Source organism: Hyla sarda, chromosome 7 (assembly GCF_029499605.1).
Source record: "Hyla sarda isolate aHylSar1 chromosome 7, aHylSar1.hap1, whole genome shotgun sequence".
In the NCBI taxonomy this organism is placed as follows: domain Eukaryota; kingdom Metazoa; phylum Chordata; class Amphibia; order Anura; family Hylidae; genus Hyla; species Hyla sarda.
This window is the reverse complement of record NC_079195.1, coordinates 178,717,875-178,738,651: the sequence shown is the minus strand read 5'-3', so window position 1 is coordinate 178,738,651 and position 20,777 is coordinate 178,717,875. Positions and strand designations below refer to the sequence as shown.

Sequence of the window (20,777 nt, the reverse complement as noted above, 5' to 3'; positions counted from 1 at the left end):
GCCATAGCGTATTTCATTTAAATGTCGACGGATAGTTTGCGATGACACTGATGCTCCCTGAGCCTGCAGGACAACCTGAATATCTTTGGAACTTGTTTGGGGCTGCTTATCCACCATCCGAACTATCCTGCGTTGACACTTTTCATAAATTTTTCTCTTCCGTCCACGCCCAGGGAGATTAGCTACAGTGCCATGGGTTGCAAACTTCTTGATAATTTTGCGCACTGTGGACAAAGGCAAATCTAGATCTCTGGAGATGGACTTGTAACCTTGAGATTGTTGATATTTTTCCACAATTTTGGTTCTCAAGTCCTCAGACAGTTCTCCGTCTCTTTCTGTTGTCCATGCTTAGTGTGGCACATACAGACACACAATGCAAAGACTGAACGTCTCTCCTTTTTATCTGCTTTCAGGTGTGATTTTTATATTGCCCACATCTGTTACTTGCTGCAGGTGAGTTTAAAGGAACATCACATGCTTGAAACAATATTATTTTCCATAATTTTTGAAAGGGTGCCAATAATTTTGTCCAGCCCATTTTTGGAGTTTGGTGTGACATTGTGTCCAATTTGCTTTTTCTCCTCCCTTTTTTGGTTTAGTTCCAATACACACAAAGGGAATAAACATGTGTTACTGCAATCCTTTTCTGTGAGAAATACTTCATTTTTTAGAAAAATTTCAGGGGTGCCAACATTTACGGCCATTACTGTAACTTATGTATACAGACATGATAAGACATTACTGTAACTTATGTATACAGACATGATAAGACATTACTGTAACTTATGTATACAGACATGATAAGACATTACTGTAACTTATGTATACAGACATGATAAGACATTACTGTAACTTATGTATACAGACATGATAAGCATGCAACCCATTCATGTACATAGGTAAATATGGATTACATTAGTGCAGTGTTTCACAACCAGGGTGCCTCCAGCTGTTGCAAAACTACAACTCTAAGCATGCCCAGACAGCCAACGGCTGTCCGGGCATGCTGGGAGTTGTAGTTTTGAAACAACTGGATGTCAAGAGTGACAACCACATTTTTGAGGTAGAAATGTGCTCAAAGCAGTTGTTGCTTCTCTTTCCAATCGCCACTAGGCAACTTACAGATAGTTCTTTACCTATCAGGTAGAAAGAAGCTCCTTCCTTGATAAGACTATGATATCTAGGCAAAAACCATTTACCACTTCCATTTTGGAATTTTTATGAATGACATATATGTAGTTTTTGGTTATGAAAATCTGGGTTACTTTTATAACACTTCCCACATTTACTGCAGTAATAGGGTTTTTTGTTATGGATCTTCCGGTGTTTAGCAAGGTCAGATGTGTTGGAGAAACATTTAATACATAAAGGGCAAGTATACGGCTTCTCTCCCGTGTGGGTTCTTTGATGTACCACAAGATGTGATCTATTGATAAAACTCTTCCCGCAGTCAGGACAAGAATATGGCTTCTCTCCGGTGTGTCTCTTCCTATGGGCATTGAGGTTGGAGTTACTGGAAAAAGACTTTCCACAATCAGGACATACATAGGGTTTCTCTCCAGTGTGTTTCCTCTTATGGGCCTTGAGGTTTGAGCTTCTGGTGAAAGATACTCCACAATCGGGACAAGAATAACGCTTCTCTCCTGCATGGATTTTCCCATGTGTAATAAGATAGGAAAGGTTGGTAAAACATTTACCACATACAGAACAATTATAAGGCTTATCCCCAGAGTGGACTGGTAGATGCATGAGAAGTTCAGATTTACAATGAAAACTTTTATCGCATTCCGAGCACGAAAAAGAAAACACATCTGGTTTAGACCAAAGTTCCAGTCCATCCTTAGTATGACCAGGTGTATATTGTTCATATTCTGTTGGGGTATACACATTGGTGTTGCGATTTTCTCCGTTACACGAGATTTCGTCCTCTATAACAGAAGGCGACTGATCTTGTGTGTGACCTGAAGGTGTATCGATGTCCGCATCTGTGAGCTCTTCTTCATCATCACGTGAGAGTGGTTCCTCTTTCATACGTGTAGAATAGGTATGACTTTGTGTTACATAAATGGTAGTTCGCTGTCCTTGTTGACCGGATTGTGGTCCCTCCTTAATAGAAGTTGGATATTGTTGTGGCTGTTCGGTTGGTGAATAAACATTTGTTAGATTTTTCCCCTCATTAATATGAGAAGATGGATATTGTTGAGTATGGTCAGTGATACATATGTCAATGTCTGTGAGGTTTTCTCCAAAAGAGATGGTTTCCCCCTTTAAATGTTGAGCTGGATGTGGCTCATTGGGACTGCTGGGTTCAGAAATGTCACTGGGATTCTCCTCAATTCCTAATACTCCTTCTTCCTTTATAAGGAAAGATACATAATCCGTATGATCTGTGCACATGTCCGTTGTGTCTTTCTTTCCTTCGCTACACAAGATATCACGTTTAACATAAGGAGATGGATCTTCTTGTGAATGATTTGTGGCTGCAAACATGGAATTGTCCGTGGAATATTCTCCATCCTCGGTGACATATTCCCTGTTTATATGAGTCACACAGCATCCAGGAAAAACTAATTCAACTGTGGAGAACAAGTATATTAAAACAAAGATCATTACAAAAGAGAAGAAAGCTGTAAAGGTATCACGTTACAAAGGGAATTCCTATCTTAAAGGGGTACTCCGCTGCTCAGCTTTTGGAACAAACTGTTCCGAACGCTGGAGCTGGGAGCTCATGACATCATAGCCCCGCCCCTCATGATGTCACGTCCCACCCCTTCAATGCAAGTCTATGGGAGGGGGCGTGACGAATGTCACGCCCCCTCCCATAGACTTGCATTGAGGGGGCGGGGCATGACTTCATTAGGGGGTGGGTCTATGACGTCACAAGCTCCCAGCGCCGACTCCAGCGTTCGGAATAGTTTGTTCCAAACGCTGAGCAGCAGAGTACCCCTTTAACATGTTAAATTTTCTAGGATATCCCATACGATCATAACTTTTTTGTGGTTTTCTACTTGTGCACAATAAAAACATTTAAAAAAAAAAAAACATTTTAGTAAATTTTCATAGATACATAACTTTTATATTTTTCCATCAAGGGTATTATGGGCGACATGCTTAGTTTCCATTTGAATCATTTACAGGTACCTATAACATTTCGATCACTGTTTATTACACATTTTGGAAGGCAAGATGAAAACAAAAACAGCATTTTTATGGCATTCACCACTTGTAACAATTATAAGTATGTAAAATTGGAATAATTAAATAATAAAAAAAATAAAAATTACTCCAGTGAATAAATTTTTTTTCAAATCAACTGGTTCCAGAAAGTTAAACAGATTTGTAAATGATTTCTATAAAAAAAAATGTTAACCCTTCCACTACTTGTTAGTTGATGTATGTTCCAGAGGAAGTTGAGTTGTTCTTTCCAGTCTGACCACAATGCTCTCTGCTGACACTCTTTTTTATTATAAAAGTACAAAACTTTACAAAACATAAAACAAGTTCATTTCACTGTAACAAAATTAACAAAACTGAACATAAAAACAAACTATCCGTCTCAAAATAACAACTTAAACCTTCCTAACTGGCCAGCCCAGATAAACCAAAAATAAATGAATAAATAAATCATTACCTACTATAGTCCAACACACACACACACACACACATACCTAATGAACATAAATAAAGCTTTCCACGCTGGGATCAAAAACTAAAAATATCCAAACTAGGAAACATAACCACACTGCTCCTCCCCCCAATAACAAAACAAAAATATGGCTAGCTGCCGTAACAAAAATAATCCAACTTGGATAACAAAATATATATATATATATATATATATATATATATATATATATATATATATATATACATACATACACACATACACATATACATACATATACATATACATACATACATATACACACATACAAATACACTTTTTTTTTTTTCCTTTTTTCTTTTTTTTTTCTTTTTTTTTTTCTATACATATATACATACACATATACATACACACACACATATATATATGTATACACATACACACACATATACACATACATACACACACATATATATACATACACCTTTTTTTTTTTTTTAACCTCCCCTACCCCCACCACACACACACATACATATACCCACAAACAAAAATGAATCCACACTGGGACACAAACATAAACACAAACATAAATATAGTGTACTCTTAACACTATACTATAATAACTGAAAACTGGTCCGACTGCCTTTCTCTCCCAAATAATTATAACATTGTACAAATAAAAAAAAAAAAAAAAAAAAAAAATTAAATGTAAAATAAAATAGAAAATATAAAAAAAAAAAAAAAAATAAGGTGTATACATAAAACTATACAGATTATACATAACAAACAACTCAATAACACAGAAAAACAACCTATACTAAACTATCCCATCACCCACCACCCCTTCTGGACATGGGTCAGAGTCCATAGGTCACAGTTTTTGTCCACAACTGACCCATACCAGACCCCCAAAATAGTACCCACTGCAACAGTCCAGTCCTGGGTACAGACCACCACCACCCCCCGAAAACCCCCCACCCAACCTAAAATACACCCCTACCCACCTAATGTAAACAGAACAATATATATACAAAACAATATTTACATACTCTACAACAAGCAATATTAACAGTACAATACACCAAAACCACAAGGCTCAAGTTTGGTTGCCTGCAAGCCCTTTACAATCTTTTCCATAGAAAACAAAACAAAAGGCTAAGGTGACATGCATAGCCCCCCACCAGGAAGAAGGATGGCAATCCTGATAAAATTAAATTTAAATTCCTCTCCCTATCAACCTCTAAACCTATCACTATCCCTTCATGAAACTGACCCTATACTCACCCTAAGATATATACACTATCCCTGGCCAAAATAAGGTACTTCACCTTAAGGGCCTAGTACCTAGGGCACATCAAAAGAAAAACCTCTCCATAGGAGAGAAGCCCTACTGGTACCAAGACTGCCATACTCCAAAGACCTGATCTTCCCAAGGTCACCGGTGATATTCCTACAGACCTCCACCTCGGAGAGGATTTTCTGTTGGGTCGACACTAAACACCGTGCACTCCACGTGTAGTACCTAACCACTAAGCTAACTAAGAATAAAGTGCCCCGGTCTCGGCCACCCAGGGACCTGAATGCCCCATAAGCCCACTCCGGATAGGTAAGGCCGGCAAGTTGACTCCAGCCGATGGAAGCGCCCACCCGGTTGTAGACCCCTATATTAAAGGGACAATGAAGCAGGAAGTGGTCCATGCTTTCCAGCGTGTCCCCGCACTCTTCTCGGGGACATCCCCGGTCATCAGAGTTCCTACACTTCAGGTTGTCCCTTACATATAGCTTCCCCTGAAAGCAGCGCCAGGCCAAGTCCCAAAACTTCTGGGGGATCCTTTTCATGTTCAAAAGATACAACCCCACCCTCAGATCCCGACCTGGGCAGTCCCTGAGCGCCAGAGGCTTCTGAAAGTGGGTCAACAGAACCCGTTTGTCAAGGAACTGCCTTGACTGGGTCCTGATCTCCCACACTCCCAGACCCCACCGACGTATCGCCTTCAGAGTCGGGGTAGCGTAAGCCGGAAGATATCCATGGGGCGTACGGAGGTCCTTCACTTGCCCTCCTGTCTCCCATTCCTGGAAGAAAGGCCGAAACCATTCCCTGCAGGAGAGTACCCACGGAGGAGCCCTCTCTGACCAGAGGTTTGCGATGTTGGCTTTCAAGAAGGTGTTCGTAAAGAACACCACAGGGTTTACCATAGATAAACCCCCTAGTCTCCTCGTGCGGTACGTAACCTCCCTCTTGACTAGGTTCATCCTGTTCCCCCATAACAGTTGGAAAAACAGGCTGTAGATCCTAGTATAGTAAGCCTCTGGCAAGATACATACGCTGCCCAGATAGATAAACAAGGGGAGCAGGTACGATTTGATCAGGTGTACCCTTTCCCTGAGGGTCATAGACCAACCCTTCCACTGGTTCACCTTCTGAGTGGCATCCTGGAGCTTACCATCCCAGTTTTTGGTGGGATAATCATCCTGGCCGAATGTGATGCCTAAGACTTTTGCTGATTCTTGGGGCCCTGGAAGGGTGTCCGGGAGATCAAACGTGGGATCCCCCCCTCCCAGCCAGAGACTCTCACACTTATCCCGGTTGATCTTGGACCCGGATGCCTCCGAGTAGCGTTCCACCTCCGACATCACCACATCGACCTCCTCTCTCGAGGAGACGAAAATAGTGACATCATCAGCGTACGCCACCACTCTCTGGGTGACAGCCGGCTCCGCCAGACTCATCCCGACTCCCGCCAACGGCCCACAATCTACCCTCCGGACGAAGGGATCGATTGCGAACACGTATAAAAGCGGGCTCAAAGGACAACCCTGACGGACTCCGGACCCCACCTCAAAAGAGCGGCCAGACCACCCGTTCACAAGCGGGAAACTCTCTGCCCCTGCATACAAGATCTTAAGCCAATTAACAAAAGTAGTTGGTAAGCCATATCTCAGGAGGACGGACCAGAGGTACTCGTGGTTCACCCGATCAAATGCTTTGGCCTGATCCAAGGACAGCAAGTACCCCTTCCAGAGACCTGCACTACTCCGCTCCACTGCCTCCCTGACACTAAGGACAGCACTTAAGGTGCTTCGGCCTGGAACAGAGCAGTGCTGAGCCCCCGAAAGGAGCCGGGGTGCAAACTTCACCAGCCGATTAAACAATATCTTGGCCAGAAGCTTCCTGTCCGTATTGAGAAGAGCTATGGGCCTCCAATTCTCAACACGGCTAGGATCTTTACCCTTTGACAGAAGAATCAGGGCTGACCTCCTCATTGACTTCGGCAGAGTGCCCGAGGAGAGACACTCATTAAATACCTCAGTCAAGAGGGGAGCTAAAGACTCCTTAAAGGTCCTGTACCACTCAGATGTTAAGCCATCCGGGCCTGGCGACTTCTTGGGGGCGAGCCCCTCGATCGCCAGTCTCACTTCCTCTTCCCCTATTTCTTCTGCCAAAACATCAAGAGAGGGGTCTACCCTTGGCTCAGGAATGGTTTCAGTCAGGAAAACCGACATCCTGTCTTGATCTAGATCCTTCCTCCCCAAGAGGTGCGAGTAGAAGGATCTGACGACCTCCAAGATCCCTGATCTGGACCGATTCAGAGATCCTGTACTATCAATCAGTCCTGAAATGACTTTACTACTCACTGACATCTTGCAGTTCCTGTAAGGGTCGGGCGAGCGGTACTTCCCGAAATTCCTCTCAAAAACCAAAGATGCGTGCCTATCGTACTGACACCTCATCAGCAAGGACTTCACTCTGGAGATATCCTCTCGGCTACCTCCAGTCGAGACAAGAAGCTCGAGTTTCCTCCTCAGACCCTGATACAAGCGATACCTGTTCAGGGACCTGAGGCTCGAGAGCTGGCGGAAGAACCCCGCAACCCGCTTCTTGAATATCTCCCACCACTCCAGCTTATTACTACAGAGGCCCAGTAAAGGTACCTGACTCTGAAGAAAATCCTCAAAGGACTGTCTCACCTCTGCTTCCTCCAGGAGGGACGAATTCAGCTTCCAATAACCTTTACCCATCCGGGGGGTCTCTGAAACATTCAGGGAAAACAAAATCATACAGTGATCGGAGAACTCCACCTCAACCACGGACACTGCGGAAGAGACGGCTTCCTCCTTTAAATAAAACCTATCTATCCTAGACCTGCGACTACCTTGATGATAGGTGAAACCCGCGTGGCCCGAGGGGCTCCGGATGTGGGCGTCCTCTAGGCGAGCTTCTCTAGCTATGCTAATCAGTGCCACACTATCGCAAGTCAGCGGACCATTGGAGCCTCTCCGATCTTGGGACCTCGTGACATTATTGAAGTCCCCTCCAAAGATCACTTGCCGACTCGTAAAAAGAAAGGGCTTAATCCTCATAAAGAGATCTTTACGGCCCCGCTTAGTTTGCGGGGCGTAGATGTTAATGAGCCGAAGCTCTTGTCCCTTCATGAAGACATCTAAGATCAGGCACCTCCCCATTTCTAATTCAATAACCCGTCGGCATTCAACAGGAGCGGTAAAAAGGACCGCCACCCCACTATACGGCTCAGCCGCAAGAGACCAGTGGGAGGGACCACGCCTCCACTCTCTTCTGGCTCTTACCAGAGAGGCTAGATCTGGCAACCTGGTCTCCTGTAAAAAGAAAATGTCAGCTTCAACGCGGCCGAGAAAATCGAAGGCTGCGAATCTAGCCGTATCTGACTTTATGCTGGCACAGTTAATAGATGCCAGCGTCAATGGGGTGAGTGCCGCCATACAGGGTGATTAAATTAGACGGCCACACCCTTTACTTTTTCTTTCCCTTCTTTTTAGCCCCCTCATCCCCCGAAGAAGATGAGAGGGCAGGACCACTCTTAGTTCTTTTTTTTGATTCAGTTTGGTCCATTTGATCCCCATCTACGTCCGGCCCCGGTCTAGCCCTGCCCTCCAAGGAAGGAGCCTCAATAGGACAGGGCCCAGTTCCCCCTGGAGGCTCCTTCTTCCTAGGCACCTGGCCCTCACCTTCCCCCTTCAAGGAGGGGGAGGAGATGGTATCGAGGACGAGGTACCGGTTTGACAGGTCAATCAGAGGGGGGGCAATCAGGCTCCGTTTTGGACCTGGCCCGTAGTACAGGGAACAGAGGGCTCTGACCTCTTCTTTCTCCCTTTTCTTTTGCCCTTGTCTTTCTTTTTAGGCCTCTCTCCACTCTCCTCATCCACACTTTCATAGTGGGAGGAATCGGAAGTGTCGGCCATATTGCCCTCCTCTTTGCGCAGTATCCTGACCTCCTCATCCAGCACGTCCTCCTCCTGGGCTTCAGCGGTTACAGGGCCAGCTTCAGGAGCAGGGGCCGGAGCTACCCCCGCCACCTGGGCACTCTCCAGCTCCCTACTCCTCCTCCGATTTTCGTCCCGCCTTAGTTTGGCGGGGCCCTTTTTCCTCCTCACTAGCCCTGTTGCGCCCCCATCCCTGCCCGTGCCCTCCCCAGCCGAGGCAACTTCACAGCTCTCCTCAGCCGGAGCGGCCGCTGTACGGGCGAAGGCGCTAGGACAACGGCTGAAAGGGTGCCCGAGGACACCACACAGGTGGCACCGGATCTGCCTACAGGATGCGGCCAGATGACCCACCCCACCACACAAAGCGCAGACCTGCACAGTACAGGCTGCGCTAAAGTGGGTGGGGCTGCCACACCTGTGACAGACCTTAGGCTGCCCCTGGTAGAAGACCTGGATCCTATCACGTCCAAGGAAGGCGGCTGACTGAATGTGGGCAACTGTACTCCCTGAACGCTTGAGTTTGACGGAAAACGTCCAGGCCCCAGACCAGATCCCGTGCTCATCAAAGTTTTTCTTGGGCATGTCCGTCACATCCCCATACCGTCCGAGCCAGGTCATGATGTCATAACAAGAAAGCGACTCGTTACGGGTCAAAACGGTCACTTTCTTGACAGAGTTCTGACGGGAAATCGCCTTTACGGCGAAATCCCGCCAGCCGGGCTCGTTCTTCGCCACTTCGTAGTTCGACCAGAAGAGTTCAAGACCCTCCGGCCGAACGAAACTGACGTCAAACTCAGACGAACCATAGGGGTGAATCAGGGCAAAGATGTTCCACCACTGGCTCCGTTCCACCACAGAAACGGGGTCTGGCAGTCTGGGGGGCCCAGCAGCCTGAACCAGCTTTGCAGCTGGCCCAGACTGCTGGAAGGGAACAAACACATATTGTACTGTTTCCTGAATCTTTTGTTTCTTAGCTTTTCGCTTCACCACCACATCCTCACACTGATCTTCTCCAAAGGTAAAATTCTGGAGGTGGGCTGGGGACTCCTGCATTATGATCGCCCTCAACAATCCCCCAGCCTCACTTTCCACATCCTCCTCACTATCGCTTGCTGGTAGTGCCACCTGTGCTGGCTCAATGTAGCTGTCCTGTGTTTTGGTGTCATAGGGAATAGCCACAGGAACAGCATCCATCTCCACAACTTGTGCACTTTCTTCCACCTTCTCCTCCTCCTTTACAGCTTCACCACCATCCTCGCTATCTTCACCGCCACTACTCTCCCCAACATCCACCTCCACCTTACCTGGGGATTTCGTGGCGGCAAACCGGCTGTCGTTCTCAAGCTTTTCCTTAAAGAGACCGCTCCCCTCCAAGATCTCTGCTCTCCTCTCCTCCAGCTGCACAATCTCAGCTTTCAGTGCTGCGATCTTTTTCCTTAACTCTGGCCTGTTCTTTTTTGGTGCAGTGTTCACCAGATTCTGAGCGCCTCGCAGATCTTCTCTGGCCAACTTCAGATCCTTGCCGCACCGATCATACTCAGCAAACCTCGCGGCCAGGCGGGAGCAGTAGTTGGCACTGGACTCCTTGGGCCCTCGCTCTACCCACAACTCCACACTTCTCCTCCTCGCCTTTTGTCCACCAGATCTCTGGCTGGTACCTGTTGCCAGGGGAGCAGAGCCTGCATTGCTGCAGACTCTGCCAGATCTTCTACCCCGGGCCGGAATGGCTGTTGCTGTTTGCTCTCCACCCCCCGCCAGCCTTGAAGAACGGGAGGTGGAGGCCAGGGACGCCATGCAGGGAGGCTCTCCCGAGGAGGCTGCCACACTCCTGGGGAGGCTGATGAAACACCTGCTCTGGTCTGCTGGAAGTCTCTGGAGCACACAAAGAGACACACCCGAATGAGCTGCACACCAAACTGCTCAGGACTACAGGAAGTGCTCTCTGCTGACACTGCTGTCCATGTCAGGAACTGTCCAGAGTAGGAGCAAATACCGATAGCAAACCTCTCCTGCTCTGGACAGTTCCTGACATGGACAGAGGTGTCAACAGAGAGCACTGTGGTCAGACTGAAAAGAACTATACAACTTTCTCTGGAGCATACAGTAGCTGATAAGTACTGGAATAATTAAGATTTTTTAATAGAAGTAATTTACAAATCTGTTTAACTTTCTGGAGCCAGTTAATTTGAAACATTTAACTTTATGCCTGAGTTACACAGAGACTTTTTGTAGCACTACTGACCTATTTGCATATAAAGGAAAGATCTTATAGTGGGTGGGGCAGGAGAAACTGCTAGGGACCACCCTGAGGGAGCCCCATGGATAGCATAAAACAAACAAAAGTTTATTTTTAAATTAATCAGCAGTGCTACGTGCTATTGAGGTTTTTTCTTTTTACAGTGTTCAGGCTGTTTGCTTCAAGGAGCGCTCTCACTGCGCATGGTGTGGACACGCATCTTGAGTTTGCTCCATTCAAAGGAGATAACTGTGTATTAAATTAAGGGTCATAACCTATAAACTTGCCGTGCAGTTTTGCAGGAAGGGGTTAAAGGGGTACTTCCGTGCCCCAGCGTTCTGAGCATTATGTTCATCGCTTGGAGCGAGTGGCCGTGATTGTGACAGCTTACATCTTATGTCTAACAGCGGAGTACCCCTTTTAATTAAGGTTAATGGTTTTCATTAAAAGGGCAGATTAGTATGTCAAACACAGAGCAATCTGGACTTCAGCTAATTCAATAAAGTGTGTCCCCAGTATTATAGCAAGGCTTGGATTATTTTTACTTATTATCTACATAGACCAATTAAAAGTCCATCAATACCAAGTAAAATGTGACAGATTCTTACCTGGTGATATAAGGGTCTGTTTCTCCTCCATTATGACATCCTTGTACAGTTCCTTGTGATCTTCTAAATACTCCCACTCCTCCATGGAGAAATAGACAGTGAAATCCTGACACCTTATAGGAACCTGATACACACAATATAAAAAACATCATGGTACTTAGTTGGCCATACACAGGAGGTCAACGATGGGGTTAGTGTCACAGTCACACTAGTCAAACATCAGCTGGAAATCCTTGAATGTCGAAGATCCCTCAAACCAGAGTTCAAGAGGTTTAAGCTGAAACCAAAAAGGTCTGCCCTGTCATGACCTTTCCATAAAAAACAAGATACCATAATAGGCTCAGCTCACTGCCTCCAGATGCCTTGAAATTAGGGCTGGACGGTATGACCAAATGTGTGTATCACGGTATTTTTGTAACTTTTGGCGGTTCCACGGTATATAACGGTATTTCCTCCTCCCCAAATTAATTATCAGCCCAGCGCTGCCCCCATCGGGGTAAATACTCACATGTCACCCGCAAGCGCTGCCCTCCTCGTCCTGTTTGTTGCAGCTGCCGGCGCTGACAATATACTGTGCGGTATCCCTATGCCCGGGCTGCAAAAGGTAAACAAAATAAACTAACCCATGTTCCTACATGGCCCTTACGCTGGGGACGGGAAAGTCAGAGAGCCATCAGCCTATCACCGGCTGCAGCGATGTTCCGCCTCGGCCGGTGATAGGCTGAGCCCACTGTCATGTAAGGAGATCTGGTCGGCTTCTTACATGACAGTGGGCTCAGCCTATCACAGGCCGAGGTGGAACATCGCTGCGGCTGGTGATAGGCTGACGGCTGTCCGATGTTCCCGTCCCCAGAAGCAGGTGAGGCCGGTACCGGACCAACGGGAGGGGAGTTAAAGTTTATTTTGTTTATTTTTTGCAGCCCGGGCATAGGGATACAGCATACAGTATGCCTATGCGGACCTCCAGATGTTGCAAAACTACAATTCCCAGCATGCCGGAGGTCCGCAGGTTGAAGACCACTGGTATAGAGTGTCAGCGCCGGCGGCCGCAACAATCAGGAAGACGAGGAGGGCAGCGCTTGCGGGTGATATGTGAGTATTTACCCTGATGGGGACAGTGCTGGGCTGATAATTAATTGGGGGGGGGGGGGGGGGGGCAGAACAGCGCCCGCGGGTCACATATGACTAGTTCCCTGATGAGGGGACAGCGCAGCGCTGGGCTGATAATTCATTCCCAAGGGGGAGGGGCCAAACCGGTATTGCGGTATGGGTTCAAATTCATATCATGCAGCACAAAATTTTTGGTATTCAGTATGAACTAGTATACTGCCCAGCACTACTTGAAATCCAAATAGCAGGTAACATATGTCTCAATTGGAAGGCCGGGAATGAAAACTGCAAAGCCGAGTTTCAGCGTGGAAAGATGATTTCAGCTCCCGTTAAAACTCTGTATAGTTTTATTAAAAAAATATTAAACATGCAAAATATGGACCATATCAGAAAGAAAGAAAAGAAAAAACGCATATAAAACACACATGAAGGATATTTAGCATTTTTCATATTTTTCTAATAAAGCTTTTTAATGGGATCTGGAATGATCTGCCCATGTTCTTTCCATGCCTGGTCCCCTCACACGTATATCAAATGTAGAACACTAACTACAACATCACTTTTCTGAAATATATCAATAACTAAATACCAAGTTACAGACACATGCAGGTATAATATCTTTGTTAATTGATAAAAACACTATCACATTTAAAAACAATTAAAACCATCAAATACTTGTACGGAGGGGGCCAGAACATCCCACAAATGGGCAGAATTCATAATATATAAAGTGCTGAAATGTTTGGGCAGCTTTATGTCCCAGCATTCCCAGCAGCGCTCACCTCTCCAGTCAGCAGCTCAATGATCTTGTTGGCGAGTTCCAGAATCTTCTGCTCATTGTTCTCCTCAAGGATCAGGGGTGGAGGCGCCACCATGGAGCTTCGGTTCCTGCCTTTCTTTCTTGACAAGGGAGAATTGGCATCAGGTATTACAGCCTCTGCAGGTTTCTTCAGAGGACCATAATCCTACATTAAGAAATAACATAGGGGGAGATTTATCAAAACCTGTGCAGAGGAAGAGTGGTGCAGTTGCCCATAGCAACCAATCAGATCGCTTCTTTCATTTTCCACAGGCCTCTTTAGAGGCCTGTGGAAAATGAAAGAAGCGATCTGATTGGTTGCTATGGGCAACTGCACCACTCTTCCTCTGCACAGGTTTTGATAAATCTCCCCCATAGTAACCTTTGATACATGCCTGGTGTGTTAGTCATGGTGAAAACATCCCCAAAATATATTACCTCTCCTGTCAGCAAGTAGATGATCTCCAGAGTGAAGTGTAATACCCTTTCAGTCGCATCATCGATGGGCATCATGTTTGAGTCAATTAGGAGGCAGTGTCCTCTACTTGAAGGAACCTCGGGGGTCCTTTGCCCTTGTAATCATGTAGCAATATTAAGCTAAAAACAATCAAATAATCAAAATAATATGTTTTATGTCCACATTTCAATATCCTTTAGTTAGACATTCTCCAGAGATCTTTGCTGGAACAATCTGTACACTAACTTAGCGAAGTTGAATAAAATGGAGAGGAAAAGGACTTCAATGCTTTAAATTTAGTTTAATTAAAATCAACATGCCCAAGTGTCTGTGGTCATGGTACCAAGTGTTGGCCATGGAATCTATCGATAACTCTTTGTGAAGATTTAACATACCGATCTGTTTCCATTGTTGTTTGGATGTGCACCCTCATAGTACTTACACCTGTCCGTGGTTTCCAGCTTTCTAAGTATTTTTTCTGCCGTGCATTTATATTTATTTGGATTAGTAGTGCTGACCCGATACTTTCTCTGAGCTACTGATGTATTGTGGATGTGCCACTGATGTACTGCGGATGCGCCACTGATGTACTGCGGATGCGCCACTGATGTACTGCCTGATGCGCCACTGATGTACTGCCTGATGCGCCACTGATGTACTGCCTGATGCGCCACTGATGTACTGCCTGATGCGCCACTGATGTACTGCGGATGCGCCACTGCTGTACTGCGGATGCGCCACTGCTGTACTGCGGATGCGCCACTGCTGTACTGCGGATGCGCCACTGCTGTACTGCCTGATGCGCCACTGCTGTACTGCCTGATGCGCCACTGCTGTACTGCCTGATGCGCCACTGCTGTACTGCCTGATGCGCCACTGCTGTACTGCCTGATGCGCCACTGCTGTACTGCCTGATGCGCCACTGCTGTACTGCCTGATGCGCCACTGCTGTACTGCCTGATGCGCCACTGCTGTACTGCGGATGCGCCACTGCTGTACTGCGGATGCGCCACTGCTGTACTGCGGATGCGCCACTGCTGTACTGCCTGATGCGCCACTGCTGTACTGCCTGATGCGCCACTGCTGTACTGCCTGATGCGCCACTGCTGTACTGCCTGATGCGCCACTGATGTACTGCCTGATGCGCCACTGATGTACTGCCTGATGCGCCACTGATGTACTGCCTGATGCGCCACTGATGTACTGCCTGATGCGCCACTGCTGTACTGCCTGATGCGCCACTGCTGTACTGCCTGATGCGCCACTGCTGTACTGCCTGATGCGCCACTGCTGTACTGCGGATGCGCCACTGCTGTACTGCCTGATGCGCCACTGATGTACTGCCTGATGCGCCACTGATGTACTGCCTGATGCGCCACTGATGTACTGCCTGATGCGCCACTGATGTACTGCCTGATGCGCCACTGATGTACTGCCGGATGCGCCACTGATGTACTGCCGGATGCGCCACTGATGTACTGCCGGATGCGCCACTGATGTACTGCCGGATGCGCCACTGATGTACTGCCGGATGCGCCACTGATGTACTGCCGGATGCGCCACTGATGTACTGCCGGATGCGCCACTGCTGTACTGCCGGATGCGCCACTGCTGTACTGCGGATGCGCCACTGCTGTACTGCGGATGCGCCACTGCTGTACTGCGGATGCGCCACTGATGTACTGCGGATGCGCCACTGATGTACTGCGGATGCGCCACTGCTGTACTGCGGATGCGCCACTGCTGTACTGCGGATGCGCCACTGATGTACTGCGGATGCGCCACAAGGATCAGTCTTATTAACAATCCACCTGCAGATGGGCATTCCACTTCCCTGTTAAAGTCTATAGTGATCTCCTCTCTGTCATTCCTTTTAGTACATCCCCTTTTCTGTGCAGAATAAGAAGAAATAATCTGCACATTTATTGTTCCTCAGAGGATTCTGCACCACACTCTGTCTACAAACCCACCCAGAATATTTCTGCAGCATATCATTTATAGAAACAGGCTAAATTCTCATCTGTAGAACTATAAGATGGGGATTAGATACAGAGGCTTGTGGATGAATGACAGCCCAGGAGTCAACCAGTCCCCACAATCCCCTCTGGTCTGTGAGGACTAACCAGGGCTCATGAATATTAATGAGCTCCGCTCTGCAGCACTCACCTGCACCACTCTCTCCCCCTTTAAATGCTTGGAAGACATTGACTCTTTCGTTTCCGGGGTCAGAGATCAGATTTCACTGAGACCAGCGGCGCCGAACGGTCTCAGTAAAGAACTGTGGCTAGACCACGCCCCTACAGCTGATTGGCGGCTTCAGTCCGCTATACCGGAGGGGTATAGCAGTAACCAGCGCACCGGGACGCTGCCAGTTAGGAAGATGTCCCCAGTAGGAAGACACGGCGGCCATCTTATCATAGACCAGGCAGTAGCGATAGATGTTATCATGATACTATGCATTCTTATTGTAATATGTGCTTATAGCTGATAATATCTATTCTAATTATATGTAGTACATAGCAATACAAAACTTTACAGAAACAGATTACATCCATCGACTGCAAACCTGCCAACATTTCTACTTCAGATCCCTTTTGTCGGTGTCCTCCTAATACAGTGGTCTCCAAAGTGTGGACCTCCAGATATTGCAGAACTACAAATTTCAGCATGCTGGAGGTCCACAGTTTGGAGACCACTATTCTGATTGCACCAGCTCCAGGCTGGACTATAGCAGAGCTTCATAACAGTGATGACTACAGAGCCCCCATAATAGTGATGACCGCAGAGCCCCCATAATAGTGATGACCGCAGAGCCCCCATAATAGTGATGACCGCAGAGCCCCCATAATAGTGATGACCGCAGAGCCCCCATAACAGTGATGACCGCAGTGCCCCCATAATAGTGATGACCGCAGAGCCCCCATAACAGTGATGACCGCAGAGCCCCCATAATAGTGATGACCGCAGAGTCCCCATAACAGTGATGACCGCAGTGCCCCCATAACAGTGATGACTGCAGAGCCCCATAACAGTGATGACCGCAGTGCCCCCATAATAGTGATGACCGCAGAGCCCCCATAACAGTGATGACTGCAGAGCCCCCATAACAGTGATGACTGCAGAGCCCCCATAATAGTGATGACCGCAGAGCCCCCATAATAGTGATGACCGCAGAGCCCCCATAATAGTGATGACCGCAGAGCCCCCATAATAGTGATGACCGCAGAGCCCCCATAACAGTGATGACCGCAGTGCCCCCATAATAGTGATGACCGCAGAGCCCCCATAACAGTGATGACCGCAGTGCCCCCATAATAGTGATGACCGCAGAGCCCCCATAACAGTGATGACTGCAGAGCCCCCATAACAGTGATGACTACAGAGCCCGCATAATAGTGATGACCGCAGAGCCCCCATAATAGTGATGACCGCAGAGCCCCCATAATAGTGATGACCGCAGAGCCCCCATAATAGTGATGACCGCAGAGCCCCCATAACAGTGATGACCGCAGTGCCCCCATAATAGTGATGACCGCAGAGCCCCCATAACAGTGATGACCGCAGTGCCCCCATAATAGTGATGACCGCAGAGCCCCCATAATAGTGATGACCGCAGTGCCCCCATAATAGTGATGACCGCAGAGCCCCCATAATAGTGATGACCGCAGTGCCCCCATAACAGTGATGACTACAGAGCCCCCATAATAGTGATGACCGCAGAGCCCCCATAATAGTGATGACCGCAGAGTCCCCATAACTGTGATGACCGCAGTGCCCCCATAATAGTGATGACCGCAGAGCCCCCATAACAGTGATGACCGCAGTGCCCCCATAATAGTGATGACTGCAGAGCCCCCATAACAGTGATGACCGCAGTGCCCCCATAATAGTGATGACCGCAGAGCCCCCATAATAGTGATGACCGCAGTGCCCCCATAACAGTGATGACCGCAGAGCCCCCACAACAGTGATGACCGCAGAGTCCCCATAATAGTGATGACCGCAGTGCCCCCATAATAGTGATGACCGCAGTGCCCCCATAATAGTGATGACAGCAGTGCCCCCATAACAGTGATGACCGCAGAGCCCCCATAACAGTGATGACTACAGAGCCCCCATAACAGTGATGACTACAGAGCCCCCATAAAAGTAATGACTACAGAGCCCCCATAACAGTGATGACTACAGAGCCCCCATAACAGTGATGACTACAGAGCCCCCATAACAGTGATGACTGCAGAGCCCCCATAACAGTGATGACTGCAGAGCCCCCATAACAGTGATGACTACAGAGCCCCCATAACAGTGATGACTGCAGAGCCCCCATAACAGTGATGACTACAGAGCCCCCATAACAGTGATGACTACAGAGCCCCCATAACAGTGATGACTACAGAGCCCCCATAACAGTGATGACTGCAGAGCCCCAGTAACAGTGATGACTACAGAGCCCTCATAACAGTGATGACTGCAGAGCCCCCATAACAGTGATGACTGCAGAGCCCCAGTAACAGTGATGACTACAGAGCCCCCATAACAGTGATGACTGCAGAGCCCCCATAACAGTGATGACTGCAGAGCCCCCATAACAGTGATGACTACAGAGCCCCCATAACAGTGATGACTACAGAGCCCCCATAACAGTGATGACTGCAGAGCCCCCATAACAGTGATGATTACAGAGCCCCCATAACACTGATGACTGCAGAGCCCCCATAACAATGATGACCGCAGAGCCCCCATAACAGTGATGACTACAGAGCCCCGATAACAGTAATGACCACAGAGCCCCCATAACAGTGATGACCACAGAGCCCCCATAACAGTGATGACTACAGAGCCCCCATAACAGTGATGACCGCAGTGCCCCCATAAATTGGTGCAGATAAAAATACCTGGGTTCTTCATATGGTCAAACAAGAGTACAATATAGAATTCCAGTCTCCTATAGAAATATTTGCTGCCCCAAGGTTTACGTCATAGACTCAATAGTAAGCTTTGAAAAAGGTCTCTGAGATTGAGGAGAGCCGCTCAAATAGTAAAAGGCTCAAAGTGATCAGGGGATATTACTAAAGACTGTTCCTTGCACAGAAGCCACACAGTTCCCACATAGTAATGAAAAATCGTAAATATCCAAACAAGTTGTTAGATACAAATAAAAATAATCCTAATATATAGTATGTTTTTAGCTATTTCCATAATTAACCAGTAACAGCGGTCGTAGATTTACATCAGGTTCACTATGTCCAGTGATTCTGCGTATTTGCCTGATTTCAGCAGGGAAGAGAGTGGTTATTATGGTCCATCCATGAGGCGGACCTCACTTGGTGCTTTGCTAGGACTGCAGGGGGTGGCAGGGAGCAGGAGAAGGAAGAGGAAGCAGCATACAATACTTTATCCAATAACGGAGAGAAAAGAAAAGAACACTGGCACTACCTGGCTTGGGATGCCGTCTTGTATACAAGGGCTCTGTACACTGAGGACAAGCAGGGTTCTGTACACTGAGGACAAGCAGGGCTCTGTGCAGTGAGGACAAGCAGGGTTCTGTACACTGAGGACAAGCAGGGCTCTGTGCAGTGAGGACAAGCAGGGCTCTGTGCAGTGAGGACAAGCAGGGCTCTGTACACTGAGGACAAGCAGGGTTCTGTACACTGAGGACAAGCAGGGCTCTGTGCAGTGAGGACAAGCAGGGCTCTGTACACTGAGGATAAGGGGGGTTCTGTGCAGTGAGGACAAGTGGGGCTCTGTGCACTGAGGACAAGCAGGGTTCTGTACACTGAGGATAAGAGGGGCTCTGTACACTGAGGACAAGCAGGGCTCTGTACACTGAGGACAAGCAGGGCTCTGTACACTGAGGACAAGCAGGGCTCTTTACACTGAGGACAAGCAGGGCTCTGTACACTGAGGACAAGCAGGGCTCTGTACACTGAGGACAAGCAGGGCTCTGTACACTGAGGACAAGCAGGGCTCTGTACACTGAGCGGCGCCGAACGGTCTCAGTAAAGAACTGTGGCTAAACCACGCCCCTACAGCTGATTGGCGGCTTCAGTCCGCTATACCGGAGGGGTATAGCAGTAACCAGCGCACCGGGACGCTGCCAGTTAGGAAGATGTCCCCAGTAGGAAGACACGGCGGCCATCTTATCATAGACCAGGCAGTAGCGATAGATGTTATCATGATACTATGCATTCTTATTGTAATATGTGCTTATAGCTGATAATATCTATTCTAATTATATGTAGTACATAGCAATACAAAACTTTACAGAAACAGATTACATCCATCGACTGCAAACCTGGCAGCATTTCTACTTCAGATCCCTTTTGTCAGTGTCCTCCTAATACAGTGGTCTCCAAAGTGTGGACCTCCAGATATTGCAGAACTACAAATTTCAGCATGCTGGAGGTCCACAGTTTGGAGACCACTATTCTGATTGCACCAGCTCCAGGCTGGACTATAGCAGAGCTTCATAACAGTGATGACCACAGAGCCCCCATAATAGTGATGACCGCAGTGCCCCCATAATAGTGATGACCGCAGAGCCCCCATAACAGTGATGACCGCAGTGCCCCCATAATAGTGATGACCGCAGAGCCCCCATAATAGTGATGACCGCAGTGCCCCCATAACAGTGATGACCGCAGAGCCCCCATAATAGTGATGACCGCAGAGTCCCCATAACAGTGATGACCGCAGTGCCCCCATAATAGTGATGACCGCAG

General features: G+C 47.5%; 1 protein-coding gene across 1 annotated transcript; it reads right to left on the bottom strand.

The window, feature by feature from the left end:
* Window positions 1-663: 663 nt before the first annotated feature.
* LOC130282804 (oocyte zinc finger protein XlCOF7.1-like) lies at window positions 664-16,364 on the bottom strand. Its single transcript, XM_056531573.1, has 5 exons — window positions 16,222-16,364; window positions 14,037-14,195; window positions 13,582-13,764; window positions 11,690-11,813; window positions 664-2,576 (listed from the first exon to the last, which is right to left on the bottom strand). The coding sequence occupies exons 2-5, from the start codon at window positions 14,109-14,111 to the stop codon at window positions 1,219-1,221; spliced, it is 1,740 nt and encodes a 579-aa protein (XP_056387548.1). The 5' UTR covers window positions 14,112-14,195; window positions 16,222-16,364; the 3' UTR covers window positions 664-1,218.
* Window positions 16,365-20,777: the final 4,413 nt, after the last annotated feature.